The sequence below is a fragment of the Myodes glareolus genome, chromosome 22 (assembly GCF_982192425.1).
Source record: "Myodes glareolus chromosome 22, mMyoGla1.1, whole genome shotgun sequence".
Taxonomy (NCBI): domain Eukaryota; kingdom Metazoa; phylum Chordata; class Mammalia; order Rodentia; family Cricetidae; genus Myodes; species Myodes glareolus.
The window spans coordinates 54883332-54895889 of record NC_142047.1 but is presented as its reverse complement, the minus strand read 5'-3'; the positions used below and the strand labels follow the sequence as shown (position 1 = coordinate 54895889).

At 51.0% G+C, this 12558-nt stretch overlaps 1 protein-coding gene across 2 annotated transcripts in view; it reads right to left on the bottom strand.

Moving 5' to 3' along the window:
• Positions 1-6977: 6977 nt before the first annotated feature.
• Trim67 (tripartite motif containing 67) overlaps positions 6978-12558 on the bottom strand; it is a 31485-nt gene continuing 25904 nt past the window's right edge. For both annotated transcript variants that reach the window (XM_085681899.2, XM_048450203.3), the window contains exon 10: positions 6978-12351. In XM_085681899.2, the coding sequence (XP_085538025.2) occupies positions 12286-12351 (66 nt within the window). In that variant the 3' untranslated portion in view covers positions 6978-12285. The remainder of the gene's footprint in view (positions 12352-12558) is intronic.

Genomic DNA, 12558 nt, shown 5'->3' with positions numbered 1-12558 from the left:
TTCCCCTTTCTTCTCTATGAGAGTTTAAGAGAAAAATCAACAGGGCAGGCAAGCTGAAAAGCTTGGCTGCTACTGGGAGCAGGAAAATGGCTAAGAGAGAGAGGGGTAGACATGCCTTCTGAGTTAGGGTTCCAGAAAGCAGGCAGGCTCAGCAACAGGGTTCAGCAGGCAGGGAAGCAGGTCATTCAGAGAAAGAGTGAGAAAGCCCATGTCCCACGCTACCGTCTCGCCCGCAAGAACGACGCGGGACACTTAGGATCCTTCTGCAGAAAAGCTTTAATGCGTTTTGAGAGAGAGAGCATAAGCTTCCAAAGCGGAGACCCAGAATGAGGGGAACCCATCCCTTATATAAGAAACAGTCCTCGCTTCGGACGTGTCACTCTTGGATTGGTCCGCTGCCCATTATCCCAGATGATACCTTGGGAGTAGGCAGGGACAGCAGTGGGAAGTTACCAAGCACATATGCGTTATCTTGTTCACCTGGTGGTGAAACCAGATGCCAGCACCATCTTGTGATGGAGAATGTGGTTGCGGTCCTCCACATCTCCCCCTTTTTTACTTTGCAGAAAGGCAACTCCCTCAGAAGGCAAAGATAGAGGTCGCACTTCCCAGAACAGAAACATTATAATGGGCTTGCACGGAATCTGCCCCTAGGTTCATGACACCTGAAACTTATCCGGCCTGCCCTCTGCCATTTTTCTGGGAAAGGGAATATGCGGCAGGAAACCCTTATGCAAGGCGACATATCTCTCAGAGAGGGCCATTCTCTGTGCAATGCTCTTCAGCTCGACAACCTTCAGGGCTAGCTAAGCCAAGCACTCCACCCTGTGCAATGGACCACTGTCCTAGGGGTGCAGGAGCTGGTTGGCATAAACCTTACTGCTTCAGCATAGATAACCACACATCAGAGAGGCTCCCTGTTCCAGGGCAGCCAGTGCTTGTGCAATAACCACTTTGTCCCTATGATTTTGGGATTTGAGTTGGCAGACCATCCAGAGGAGAAACACTATTCCACAGCATAGGGCTGCTCCAAACATTCCCACCCCCACCCATTCTTTGAAGTAGAGATGAAGGACACGACCCAGGACTGGAATCCTTCGGCTAAGCTTATAAATCATCTCTAGGAAGGTAGGGGAGCCCCAGAGTCTTATTGGTTGTAAAAAACCGAGGAAACACCGCCACTCTATGGCTGACTGGTGTCGGCTTCGGGAAAGCTGAGAGTATCCCCCATCGCTGCTCCATCATAACCGTTGTCATCCATCCACAAAATGGCAGGAGGAACAGAAGCCAAATCTTCAGGCGAGTCCGCATGTTGTGGGTCACTTTTCACCATTCAGGTCAGTCTCTCTGGCACCCAGAATGGATTTTCCTGATCCTGCGGGAACACACAAACAGCTTCCCTGGATCTCAATAGAATGGGATCCGGGCCTTTCCATTCATTAGAAAGCACATCTTTCCATTTAACCAAATCCTTGGACCGCTGCGGATCTGAACAATGTCGTGTTGCTGCATTCTGGCCATTATCATCCAAATTTAAAAAATTTATAGTGAACAGAGCCATGGCAATGGCCACTCTTGGCGTCGGGGGCAACTCCTTCATTATTCCCCCTTTTTGTTTAAGTAGATATTCCACGGAGAGATGGATGGTTCTATGTGTCCCAGAACCAATTGCTCATTAACTAGCTGATTCACTGCTTTTAATTTTTTCAGAGGTAAGTGGTCACTGGGGAACCCACACTGGGGTCTCTGTTTTCCATGGTATGGGCCGTGCTGCCCCAGTGGCGTGTAGGAAAAACCCAGGCCCTGTTTGTTGATATTAGGTTTAGGATTTATTGGCTCCCGTATTCCTTGTTTGGAGCGACTCAAGCCCTTTCCTGGCCTATGGCCCATTCTTATCATTATATCTTGGGCCTGAGATGAATATGCATTAGATAAGATCAATCCCATACCCTGCATCACGTCTCTTCCCCATAAGTTGACTGGCAGGGGAAGGAAATATGGTGTAAAATATCCTGACTGCCCTTCGTCTGTTTCCCAGGTTAATCTGGTGGAGCTAATGGTGGGGTTTGCACTGTAGCCCAAGCCCTGTAGGGCATGAGACGACTCGGTAACGGGCCAGGACTGTGGCCACCAGCGCGATGAGATGATACTTTTGTCCGCACCGGTGTCCAAAATGCCTTCGAAGCATTTACCATTAACCCAAAGGGGCAGTTTGGGTCGATCTTGAAGGTTAACAACCAAGTAGGCCGAATCCTGTCCTGTTGAACCCATTAATTTATTCTCTGGCCTCTGGTGGATGTCTGCTGGGAGAAACAGTAACTGAGCTATCCTGTCTCCTTTACTGATGGAAAAAAACTCCATTAGGGCAAGAGCATAGGGCTTGTATTTCAGCAGTGTGCTGACTATCAACAAGGCCTGGGTGGACAATCAGTCCCTGTAGGGTAAGCGAGCCACGCCCTAAAAGCAGGCCCACGCTTCCAGGGGGTAGGGGCTCAGGCAGCTGCACAGGGACGGGCTGTACCCCCATTTGGGGCATCAATAGGAAGTCGGTGGAGGCACACAAGTCCATTCTTGTTCTGCCTCCGAGGGTCCCTCAGTCGTTGCCCTGACAAACTTGTTCCCATATTTTTGGGGGCCCTGGGACCGAGGGCCCATCATCCCGTTTTTTGGACCATCAGTCTGTGGGTTTTTGTCTGGCCCTTTCAAAGGGCGTTTTTGTGACTGCATGATGGCTGCAGCCAAACCTGCATTCATCAGGGGTCCTCCTAGTTCTCTACAGACCCTGAGCCAGTCCTATAACCCTTTATTTTTCCTAGGGGCTATGGCGGCACGGCACTCCTGCATGGCTTGCTCAAAAATGAGCTGCTCAATGAGTGGCGTGGCCATATCAGTATCGCCAAAAATGCGTCCTGCTGCCTCAGTCATTCTTGCCACGAAATCTGAAAAAGGCTTCTGAGTCCCTTGTATAATCTTGGTGAGCGGAGTGCTCCCTTCTCCCTTTTTTGACAAGGCTTTCCATGCTTTTATAGCTGTATCGGCTACCTGGCAGTAGGCACCATAAGGATAGTTTGTCTGGGCAGCGGCGAAGCGCCCTCGCCCAGTCAGGAGGTCAAAGGTCCATTGTTGTTGTTCTGGAGTTAAGGCCTGAACGTTAGCTCTGGCCTGTTCCTGGGCCGCCTCATGCCACAGGGCTTTCCATTCCAAATATTGACCCATGCTGATGAGCGACGCTTTTGTAACTGTCTCCCAGTCAGCCGGAGTCATGGCAGTCAAGGCCAATCTGTCCAATTGGGCTAAGGTAAAATTAGCAGTCACTCCATACTTTCTGACTGACTCTGCTAACTCTTTTATTTGGTTGTACTCCACAGGTGCATGCACCGCCCGTTCTCCCCTTCGTAAACGGGGAAGGCCAGGTGCAACTTTCTCTTGACCTTGTCAGGGATAAATGAAAAAGTCTTTGGCCCAAGGTGCTCCTCATAAGGAGGCCCCGGAGGGGCAGTTGGGGGAGGGCGCTGCTCATAAGGAGGCGGATGGGCCGTTTGGGATGACCTCATGGCCCTACCGCTGGAAGACTGTGCCCCATTATGGGGAAAACTTTCCCTCTCATATCTAGCCGCTTCTTCTTCTAATTCTGCCTCCTCCTCTGTATCTAGTTCTTCTACCTCTTCTCCTGAGCCAGAACTTTCGTGCTCACTTTCATGGTCACTTTCAATTTGCAGAGCTTCGAGCTCCTGCAGAGGATATAAACTACTGTTCTTTCCTTTTTTCTTATTGTTGGTAACAGAAAGCTTTTGACCTTGTAGGTCAGTCTTCTCCCCCATTCTTATTTTCTTAGAACCACCGGGGGGTCCTTTTTCCTTATCTGGGACTGTCCTTTTCTTGCGCGTGCCCAACCTCTCACTGCACTCAGTTTCTGATATGCTATCCTGGACTTCCTCCAATACACTTCGTCCCTCTGCAACAACCGCCTGGCAGGATTTATCTTCTAAGCAATTCCTGACGAGAAATAAGAGAACTGCTAAAAGAAGTACCAAGGTCTCTACAAAACCTTCCCAATGCGGAAACAAGTCAAGCCCAAAATCGAAAAGTCCAGGAATAGTCATACCTCTCTGAGCAAACAGACCTGCAGTTCTGAATCCTCCTTGTGTCCAAGGGGTCTCCGGCGGTGCGAGCAGTGGTCAGGGTCTCCCGGCATCCCGGGTTTCGGCACCAGGTATCCCGCGCTACCATCTTGCCCGCAAGAACGACACGGGACACTTAGGATCCTTCTGCAGAAAAGCTTTAATGCGTCTTGAGAGAGAGAGCATAAGCTTCCAAAGCGGAGACCTAGAATGAGGGGAACCCACCCCTTATATAGGAAACAGTCCTTGCTTCGGACGTGTCACTCTTGGATTGGTCCGCTGCCCATTATCCCAGATGATGCCTTGGGAGTAGGCAGGGACAGCAGTGGGAAGTTACCAAGCACATGTGCGTTATCTTGTTCACCTGGTGGTGAAACCAGATGCCAGCGCCATCTTGTAATGGAGTATGTGGTTGCGGTCCTCCACAAGCCCAGAGGATAAACTCTTAGGATTCTGACTGGTAGCACACTTCTTGAGTTAGAACTGAGAAAAGCAAGCAGGCTGAACAGTGAAGATCGGCAGACAACTCTCATCTGGTTTTTCTGTGCGGTTTCCGGGGGACAGAACTCGGGTCTTCAGGCTCAGGCTCACACAGCAAGCGCTTTGCCTGAGCTATTGTGTTACTACCCCAGCCCCTTCTTGCTCACCCCCTTGCTAGTCAGAAGGCATGGGTACAACCAGAGACCCTGCCCTCCCGGGCCCATAGTCCCCATCTGACGTCATGGACACGGGTAGTCCTGATGGACACTGGATTCGCTGAGGGGGCTTCTCAGCCTTCCTCTACAAGAAATTCTCAGCCCTCAGAGATGAAGGAAAAACTTTAATTAGCATGTAGCTGTAGCCTCTAGTTATTATTTAAATAGGTTCAGTCTTGATCAGAAATTTTTCATGGTTTACAGTAGGGTTAGGCATCTTAGGGCAGCCTTTTTATCCCCATCCCAAGGAGATATTTCCTAGAGATAAGCAGGTTTTACAGAAGCTAAAATTTCCAAGTTCATCTTTAGCAAACAGAACTCAGCAGTCTAAGTGGGTATTGGTGATGGTCGCTTCTCAAGGAAGAAGAGTACACGTGACCCTTCTCAGAAACGAGGAAGGGCCAAGCAGCTTCATGGGCAGAAGTCGGCAGCAGTTCAGTGTTCGCTCTACTGCCTCAGATCAGACAGTTTCTCACTCTGTCTTCCTATTCTCATGAGACCTTGTATCCCCAAGTAAGTGTGGTTATCACAATGCTAACACTTGCTATGTTCCTTTCTCCTTCAAGCCCAACCACAAGTGACAGGACCAGTTTCATGGAGGAGGCAACTCTGGCTGGGTCTCCACCAACTCACTCAGTTCATTTGTATCTGTGCTGCACACTTGGGGTTCGTGCTGAGCACTGTAGCCTTGTGGCGAACATTGAGGACAGTAGAGACTGGCATGTCAGCCGGTGACTGGGATACCAGGACATAGGTGGACTGTCCAGACCTCAGAGAGCCCGGAGGAAGCACAGGGAATAGGTATTCCAAGAGCTAGCAGTTGGCTAGGAAGGAGAGGACCCTTGGTTAGATCTTTTTGTTTTGGTTTGGTTTTTGAGACTGAATCTCTCACTCTGTAGCTAAAGATGGCCTGGATTTCATTATGTAGCTCAGGCTGGCTTCAGACTCGTGGTGAACTCCTCAGCCTCTTGAGTGATAGAATTACAAGAATAAGCTATGTGCTCAGCTTTTTGTTGGGTCCCTGCTTCCTCCCAAGATCACCCCTAGGAAATATACTCCAACACCATAGCTACAAACCGAAACCCTCAAAACCCAACCTGCAGCCTCCCCACACCACCTACTGAGCCCCAACCACTAGTCTTAGGAGCACTGAAGAGGGCTACTTAAAGCTGGTACAGGCCTTTAATCCCAGCGCTCAGGAGGTCAAGGCAGACAAAGCTCTATGAATTTGAAGCCAGTCTAGTGAATGTAGTGAATTCCAGGTCATTAAGGGCCACGCAGTGAGATCCTGGCTCAAAAAATTAAAATTAAAAAACTCCTGGCACAAGGAAGGCAATGGAGGGCATTCCAGACCAGGTGTGACCGCCCTCAGTTATACCACTAAAGGGCATTCCAGACCAGGTGTGACCTACACCACTGAAGGATATTCATCGTCCATGATGCTCAGCTTAAGATGCTTGCTCAGAGCCATCCTGGAGCTCAAGTCAGTTTTTCATGGGTTTATCTTGTTTCCGAGACAGTGTGTCACCACAGAGAACAGGCTGGTCTTGAACTTGTGATCCTCCCGCACCAGCCTCCCAAGTGTTGAGATTATCAGTGTGAGCCACCACACCTGGCTTAACCTTACACGGACTGTTTATCTTCACCCTCTCTGGACTCCTCCAAATCTCCAACCTTCTTGCCTTTTGCAAAAATGAGTCCACAAGGTGCTGAAGTCCTTGGCGTGTAAGCACGAACACCTTAGTCTGAGCCACAGAACCCGTGTAGAAAAAAGCCGGGGGGAACAGGGTACACTTAGGAGCCTAGCATTGGGGAGACAGAGACAGGTGGATTCTTGGGGTTTGCCCAGTCAGGCTAGCTGAATTGATAAGTGCTAGGCCCATAGAGAACCTGACTCAAAAAAACAAGTGGAGGCTGACCTCCAGCCTGCACATGTGTGCACGGATATGCACACACCTCTCTCTCCCTCCCTCCCTCCCTCCCTCCCTCCCTCCGTCCTTCCCTCCCTCCCTCTCTCTCTCTCTCTCTCTTTCTCTGTCATACACACATACACAATTTTTTTTAAATGAAACCATACCCTCATTGTGGAAAATGGTCAGCCAGGCCAGTCTGTGGAAATGGGGAAGTGTCCCCTCATCAGTGACCACAGACCACACCTGTCTTCCAGTTGTTGGCAGTGTCAAAAGAATTTATTTCAAATCCGTTTAAGAATGTGGTAAAACTCAAGTTTCCAAAAAGTAATACAGGAAGTTCAACCAACCCCCTAAAAGACCAGAAAACACAGTGTTTGCAATTCAAAAAATACAAACGCTTGTGGATACCTATACAAAAATTAGAAAAAATTACGTTCCTTACCACTGCCCACCCCTCTGTGTTTTCAGTGAAACATGAACAGCCACAGGACCAAGAGCTGCCACCAAATACCAACCACTGGGGACAGAATCAATGTGGTAGGGAGGGTGGGGAGAGAAGGCAAGGAAAGGCAGGAAAATGGGGCCAAAACAACAGTACACAGCTTTCTGTCTCTGTTAAATTCCTTTGCCAACATTATACAAACACCTCTCATGCTCAGTGCGCCGTGTAGTGCAAAGGCGGCGGTCTACGTCATGCATTCACGTTTTCTGTCGTGTCTACACCCCACTCTCTGCTGGTGCTGAGAAAGTGGGGGACTTAGGAAGTACAGTCTCTGGGGGTTTGGAGTTGGAAAGGCCACTACAGGCCACGCAGGGGGCTCTGCCTGTCATCCCAAGGCCTGTATAGCATCTGCTCAGAACTGCACACCAAGGCTTGGTGCCCAGTGCCGCCCTGCTAGCCCTCAGGCTCTGGGACCTTTCCTAGGGCTGGGTTGACAACTGGGCCCTCAGTGAGCTGCACAACTTGAGGGAATCACCTCGCTTAGAGTCAAGTCCCACCCAGCTCCTTCCCCTGAATTCAGCACGATTCATGGGGAAGATCAGGCTCCCCGCCCTTCACAGCTGTGCCCCAAGTTCCAACTGCAGTCACTTGTCTGGAATTGACTTGTCACTAGTTGTCCGAAGCTAGAGGTCCCAGTTCAGCTGTCCGTCATAACATTAAAATCCACCCCCACTGCTGGGTAAACAGAAGTGAAAGGCCATGGGTAGGGGGATTCCTTAAAGACCAGAACCGAAGGAACGGGGCAGAAGGCTGGCTAACATCTTTTCTTGGCTTAGGGGACACCGTATACAGATGCCTTTAGCACTCAAGAGAAGGTTGCTGACAGGTTTGGCTGTTCACGGCCCTGGCACGTCACATTAACCCAGGCTCTCCATTAATGGATGTGCTTGCTGTGGTCCCGCGAACTGTCTGAAATACCAGGTGCTATGTGAACAGACTTGCTTGGGTGGAAGACACTGTGGTTAGAGGACGCAGTAAAGTCATCCAGGTTTGAGCCACCGAATGAGTCATTCAGCCTGAACCTTACTGATGAGTCTATTCCATGATCCACACAACACAGAGAGGAGGTAGTTGGCATGACCAGCCCTGTTTGCAGGTAGGGATACTGAGGCACGGAAACAAGCAGGATATTCACCTCATGCATGCCATAAGCCAACATCAAAGCCAGTTTAAGAGGTAAGGGCTGAGAGATGCTATACTTTCCCATCCTGCCTCAAGCCCTCCCTTACCTTAGTTCACCTCTCCATCTCTTGAGGACCTCTTCAGTCAAGAGCCCGTACCAGGCTGTCACCAACAACTGGCTATTCTGGGGGTAACAGAGTTCCCAAGACCACTGAGTGTGAACTGTGAACATCTTCTAACAATATATGATATTTCTTTAACTCCTTGAGGGCCCCAAATCCATTAAGATGTCCCTGTTCCTTTCCAGAAAATGTGGCCGAGAAAAATGAAGGGAAGGAGCCTTTCTTTCCAAGAACAGAGATGGGCTTGGCCACTGTCTTCAGTGAGCAGAAATGTGAGCCCCTTTGTCCTCACATGCTTCACTGAAGACCTGTGAAGAATTCCCACATTGGGGTAACACGAGGCCAGTGGCTTTGGGACGGACCTTCTATGTGACACAGGAATGGGTACCAACACTATGAATGCCAACACCCAACAAATCAATATGACCCAGATCCAGGTCAGCCCCAAGGGGGCATCTGGATACCTCTGGGTATTGGGATTGTCACACTAACTGGGGGTGCTCTTGGCATCTTGAGGATCGAGACAAGGGGTGCTTAATGCTCTCCAGCACTCAGGCCCCACCCAAAAGGTCAGCATTAAGCACCCCCGGAGTCACTCCCACAGTCCTGTGATGGTGTTCTTCACACTTCCATATTGAGATTCCCCCAGATGATTTTATCCACTCTCTTCACCCCTCTGCAATGGGAGACCATAGGGGGTGGAGACAGACAGTCTCATCAAGGGCAAACCCAGAGACTGAGCCTCTCACTCACAGAATTAAGGCTGACATGCTGCCCCTGGGAAAGAAAACTCACGTGGGCTCTGCGCTCTGGCCTTGACCTGAAAGGGCCAGGGAAGGGGGAGCACAACGTGAGCGAGAGAAAGGGCTCACCCTGGTAGCATATTGCTTCCTGGCTCTGTACCCCTGGGGCCTACAGAGCCACTAAAGACATTTTTGGGATCACAGAGCACTCAAAGGACTGAAGGTGCAGCCTGGACCACACACAGCGTGAGTGCCAAGGCCAGGCAGTTGTCCTCCAGATAGGACAGAAGAGGAAAAGCCTGGGCTGGGGGTCCTGCTGTCCTACTGTGAGGGAGGAGGAGCTGTGTGTGGTCTCGGTGCCAGTGGGGACTTGTCATTCCCTAGCCCACACAGAGAACAGGCTCCAGAGTTGAATTTCTTTCTCAGACTTACCCTAAATTCCTACTCAGTGGCCAACCAAGGAAGGCCTCCCCTTGACGTCATTTACATATAGCAGTTACCTACTCAGTGTCCTAAGCCCCCATGATCTGTCTGTCTGTCACGTGCAATTCCAGGGCCTTACCACTGTGAGGAGTTAATCCCTTCGCTTTTTGATCACCTCAAACCCCCAAGGGTGTCGTACCGCCCTGCCCTTCTCTCATCTGTGCATTCTTGTCCCTGAAAGGCGCCCTGTGCAGAAGGTGGGGGAGGTGGCTGTGCAGGACTGCCCGGGTTGGCCCTGGCATCAGCGTATTGCTTCTGGGCTCCAGTGAGCAAAGGGAGACATTCAGCATCCCCACTCATGCTGCTGTGGGAGACGGGGAGCTGGATCTTCCTTGCTCAACTCCAGGGAACCTCCTTAAAGAGGTCAACTGAGTTGGGTGTGATGCTCACCTCTGTAATCTCAGTACTCAGGAGGCTGAGGCAGGAGGAGTGCTATGAGTTCAAGGCCAGCCTGAGCTATACAGTGAATTCCAGGCCAGCCTGGGCTACAGTGTGAGACTATGTCTCAAACAAACTAAAATAAGAAGGAGGAAGAGTAAAAGGAGGAGAGAGGAGGAAGAAGAAGAGGAGGAAGAGGAGAAGGAGGAAAGTGATCTCTGAGAGCGCTGGGGGCTCAGTGGTTGAGCATGTGCAAGACCAAGGCCATGGGTTAGATTTTCCAGCACCAGAAAAAAAGTTCCCTGGAATGGTGGTCATTTCCTTATCTCCCCAAAGCCATCCACAGCTCCAGGTCTGCCCAAGTGACTCCTGTTTCCCAGGCAGGTGCTTGACCTGGGCTTTGAAGACTGCGGGGCTCCTCCGGCCAGCTTTTTTGTGTGTTCTTGCTCCCAGGTCTCTGGACTCTTCCACCAGAGAGTCAGACACCTGAACCACCACCATCACCATCACCATCACCACCACCCCAACCATGGCCACACGTGACTGCCTGGGTCTTCGCTTTGAAGCGCCTTTCCCTCCATCTGCTGGGGTCTTCCAGAACTGTGGCTGTGGGTCAACAGGACCAGTTGAGCAACTGAGGACATGGTAGCCAGGGTCCTGTGAGCTCCCCTGAGGGCTTTAGATGGAGTTATGGACCACTGAGCCAGAGACCACTCAGCAGGAAGAGAGTCCAAAGAAGCCAAAGCTACACACCTCTGCATTGAAGGTGACTCCCGGACCCAATGTGGAGGCTGGACAGTGCTGAACTGCTCCTGGTGACGTCGGAGTATCTGAGGAAACAAGGGCCATGAGCAAGAGCTCTGAGGTAGGACTGGTAGGAGGGTCTGTGCAGCCCAGAGGTGGGTACTTGGGAACAGGTGCAGGACCTGTGCGCAAAGGCGGCGAGGAAGCACGGTTGGGGTCGTCGTGCAGATGCATCCGATGAAAACCAGCCCAGCTGATGGGCAAGTCATTCCTCCGTGTAAAACGAAACACCTGATAAATTCTTTCCAAAGGAGAGAGCAAGGTTACTTCCAGGCAGAACAGGAGACTGCGGGATGCTGGAAGGGAGGATGCGGGGCCTGAAGGAGGGTGACTCCATGTGGACCTCACCAGCAAGAGCAGCGCCTCCCTGCACCCCAGAGAACTCTGGCTCATGTGGAAAGACAAGTTGTAAGGTGTCATCATCGAGTCTCAGCCTTTCTCCAGGCCTCGTCTATCCCATTGTGACAGAGCCACCCATATGACCACCAGGGTTACTTCTCATGTTCATGATGTTTCCAGCAGGGCATCCGGGGAAGTTACAGGGGCTTTGATGTGAGGCCTTCCCAGCGTCTGCTGCTTCTGTGCTCAAGGCCTAGCCCAGGAAGGAAGGCAGAGTAGGTAGATTTCCATCAATGTCTGGGAAAGCAGGTTCTAGAAAAAGCCACCGCTGTGCAAAGGCATGTCACTGCCTTGGATTCCAGTGTTTCCGTTTGTAACTAAGAACAGAATGAATAAAATTTAACTGGTTGTTACACACACCGTGTGTGTGTGGGGGGGGGGGTTGATAGCACATGGCTAATAAAGGCCTTAAGGAAGCCCTTCTGAAGGGTTCTGGTAGATTAATGTCCCTTTCATTAGTCCTGAATTAGTTTGTCGTGTATTGTTGTAGTGTATTGTTGTAGTGTATTGAAGACTCCATATCCCAAAGGCTCAAGGTCAGTTTCTCCCAGCAGAGGTGACAAGCTGCCGGTTTGACAGGAGCAGAGTCCTAGAAACAGGTTACACCCTGGCGTGGAGTGACATCACCGCGCAGACTCATCTTGGGATACCCGTCCCAAAGTTAGCCTTCCTCTCTCCCTCCAGGAAAAGAATCTAAGGGGAAACCAAACTTTCCAAACAGTGTCAGACAACATCAGCCTGAAACCAAAGGCTTCCAGAGCGCCACCTTGAGGGCACCCTGGGGACCATAAGCTCCGTGGCATAGAGGTGAGAGGTCACTCCTGACAGACATAGGCAGCCACAGTATGGCCTTGTTACTCACAGCCCCTTTACTCTCCATTCCCCCCCAAAAAGCATCTTCAGACGTTCGTTCGCTGGCTGCTGGGACCCAGGACTTCCTGTTGTGCCCTTGTCCTCCGCGAGGGCCTCCATGACAGCCAGCTAGGCAGCAGGAGCCACCAGGCTAGTTGCCTGACAGCTTTGGCCGTCCTAGGTTTGTTGGCACCTCCAGTCCTGTGTGCAGGGTGACCTGGAAAAGAAGATGAGACAGTAGGGGTTGGCTCAGTGGCAAAGCGCTTGCATGGTGTGCACAAGACCCGAGCTCCCAACCCTAACACGGAAGAAAGAGGGAGAGGAGGAAGAGGCAGGAGGCCAAGGAGATGGAGCAGAGCAAAGGGCAGGCGAGGCCGTCCACAGCACCAAACGCTGTGGCAGCACTGTAACCACATGCCGTGCC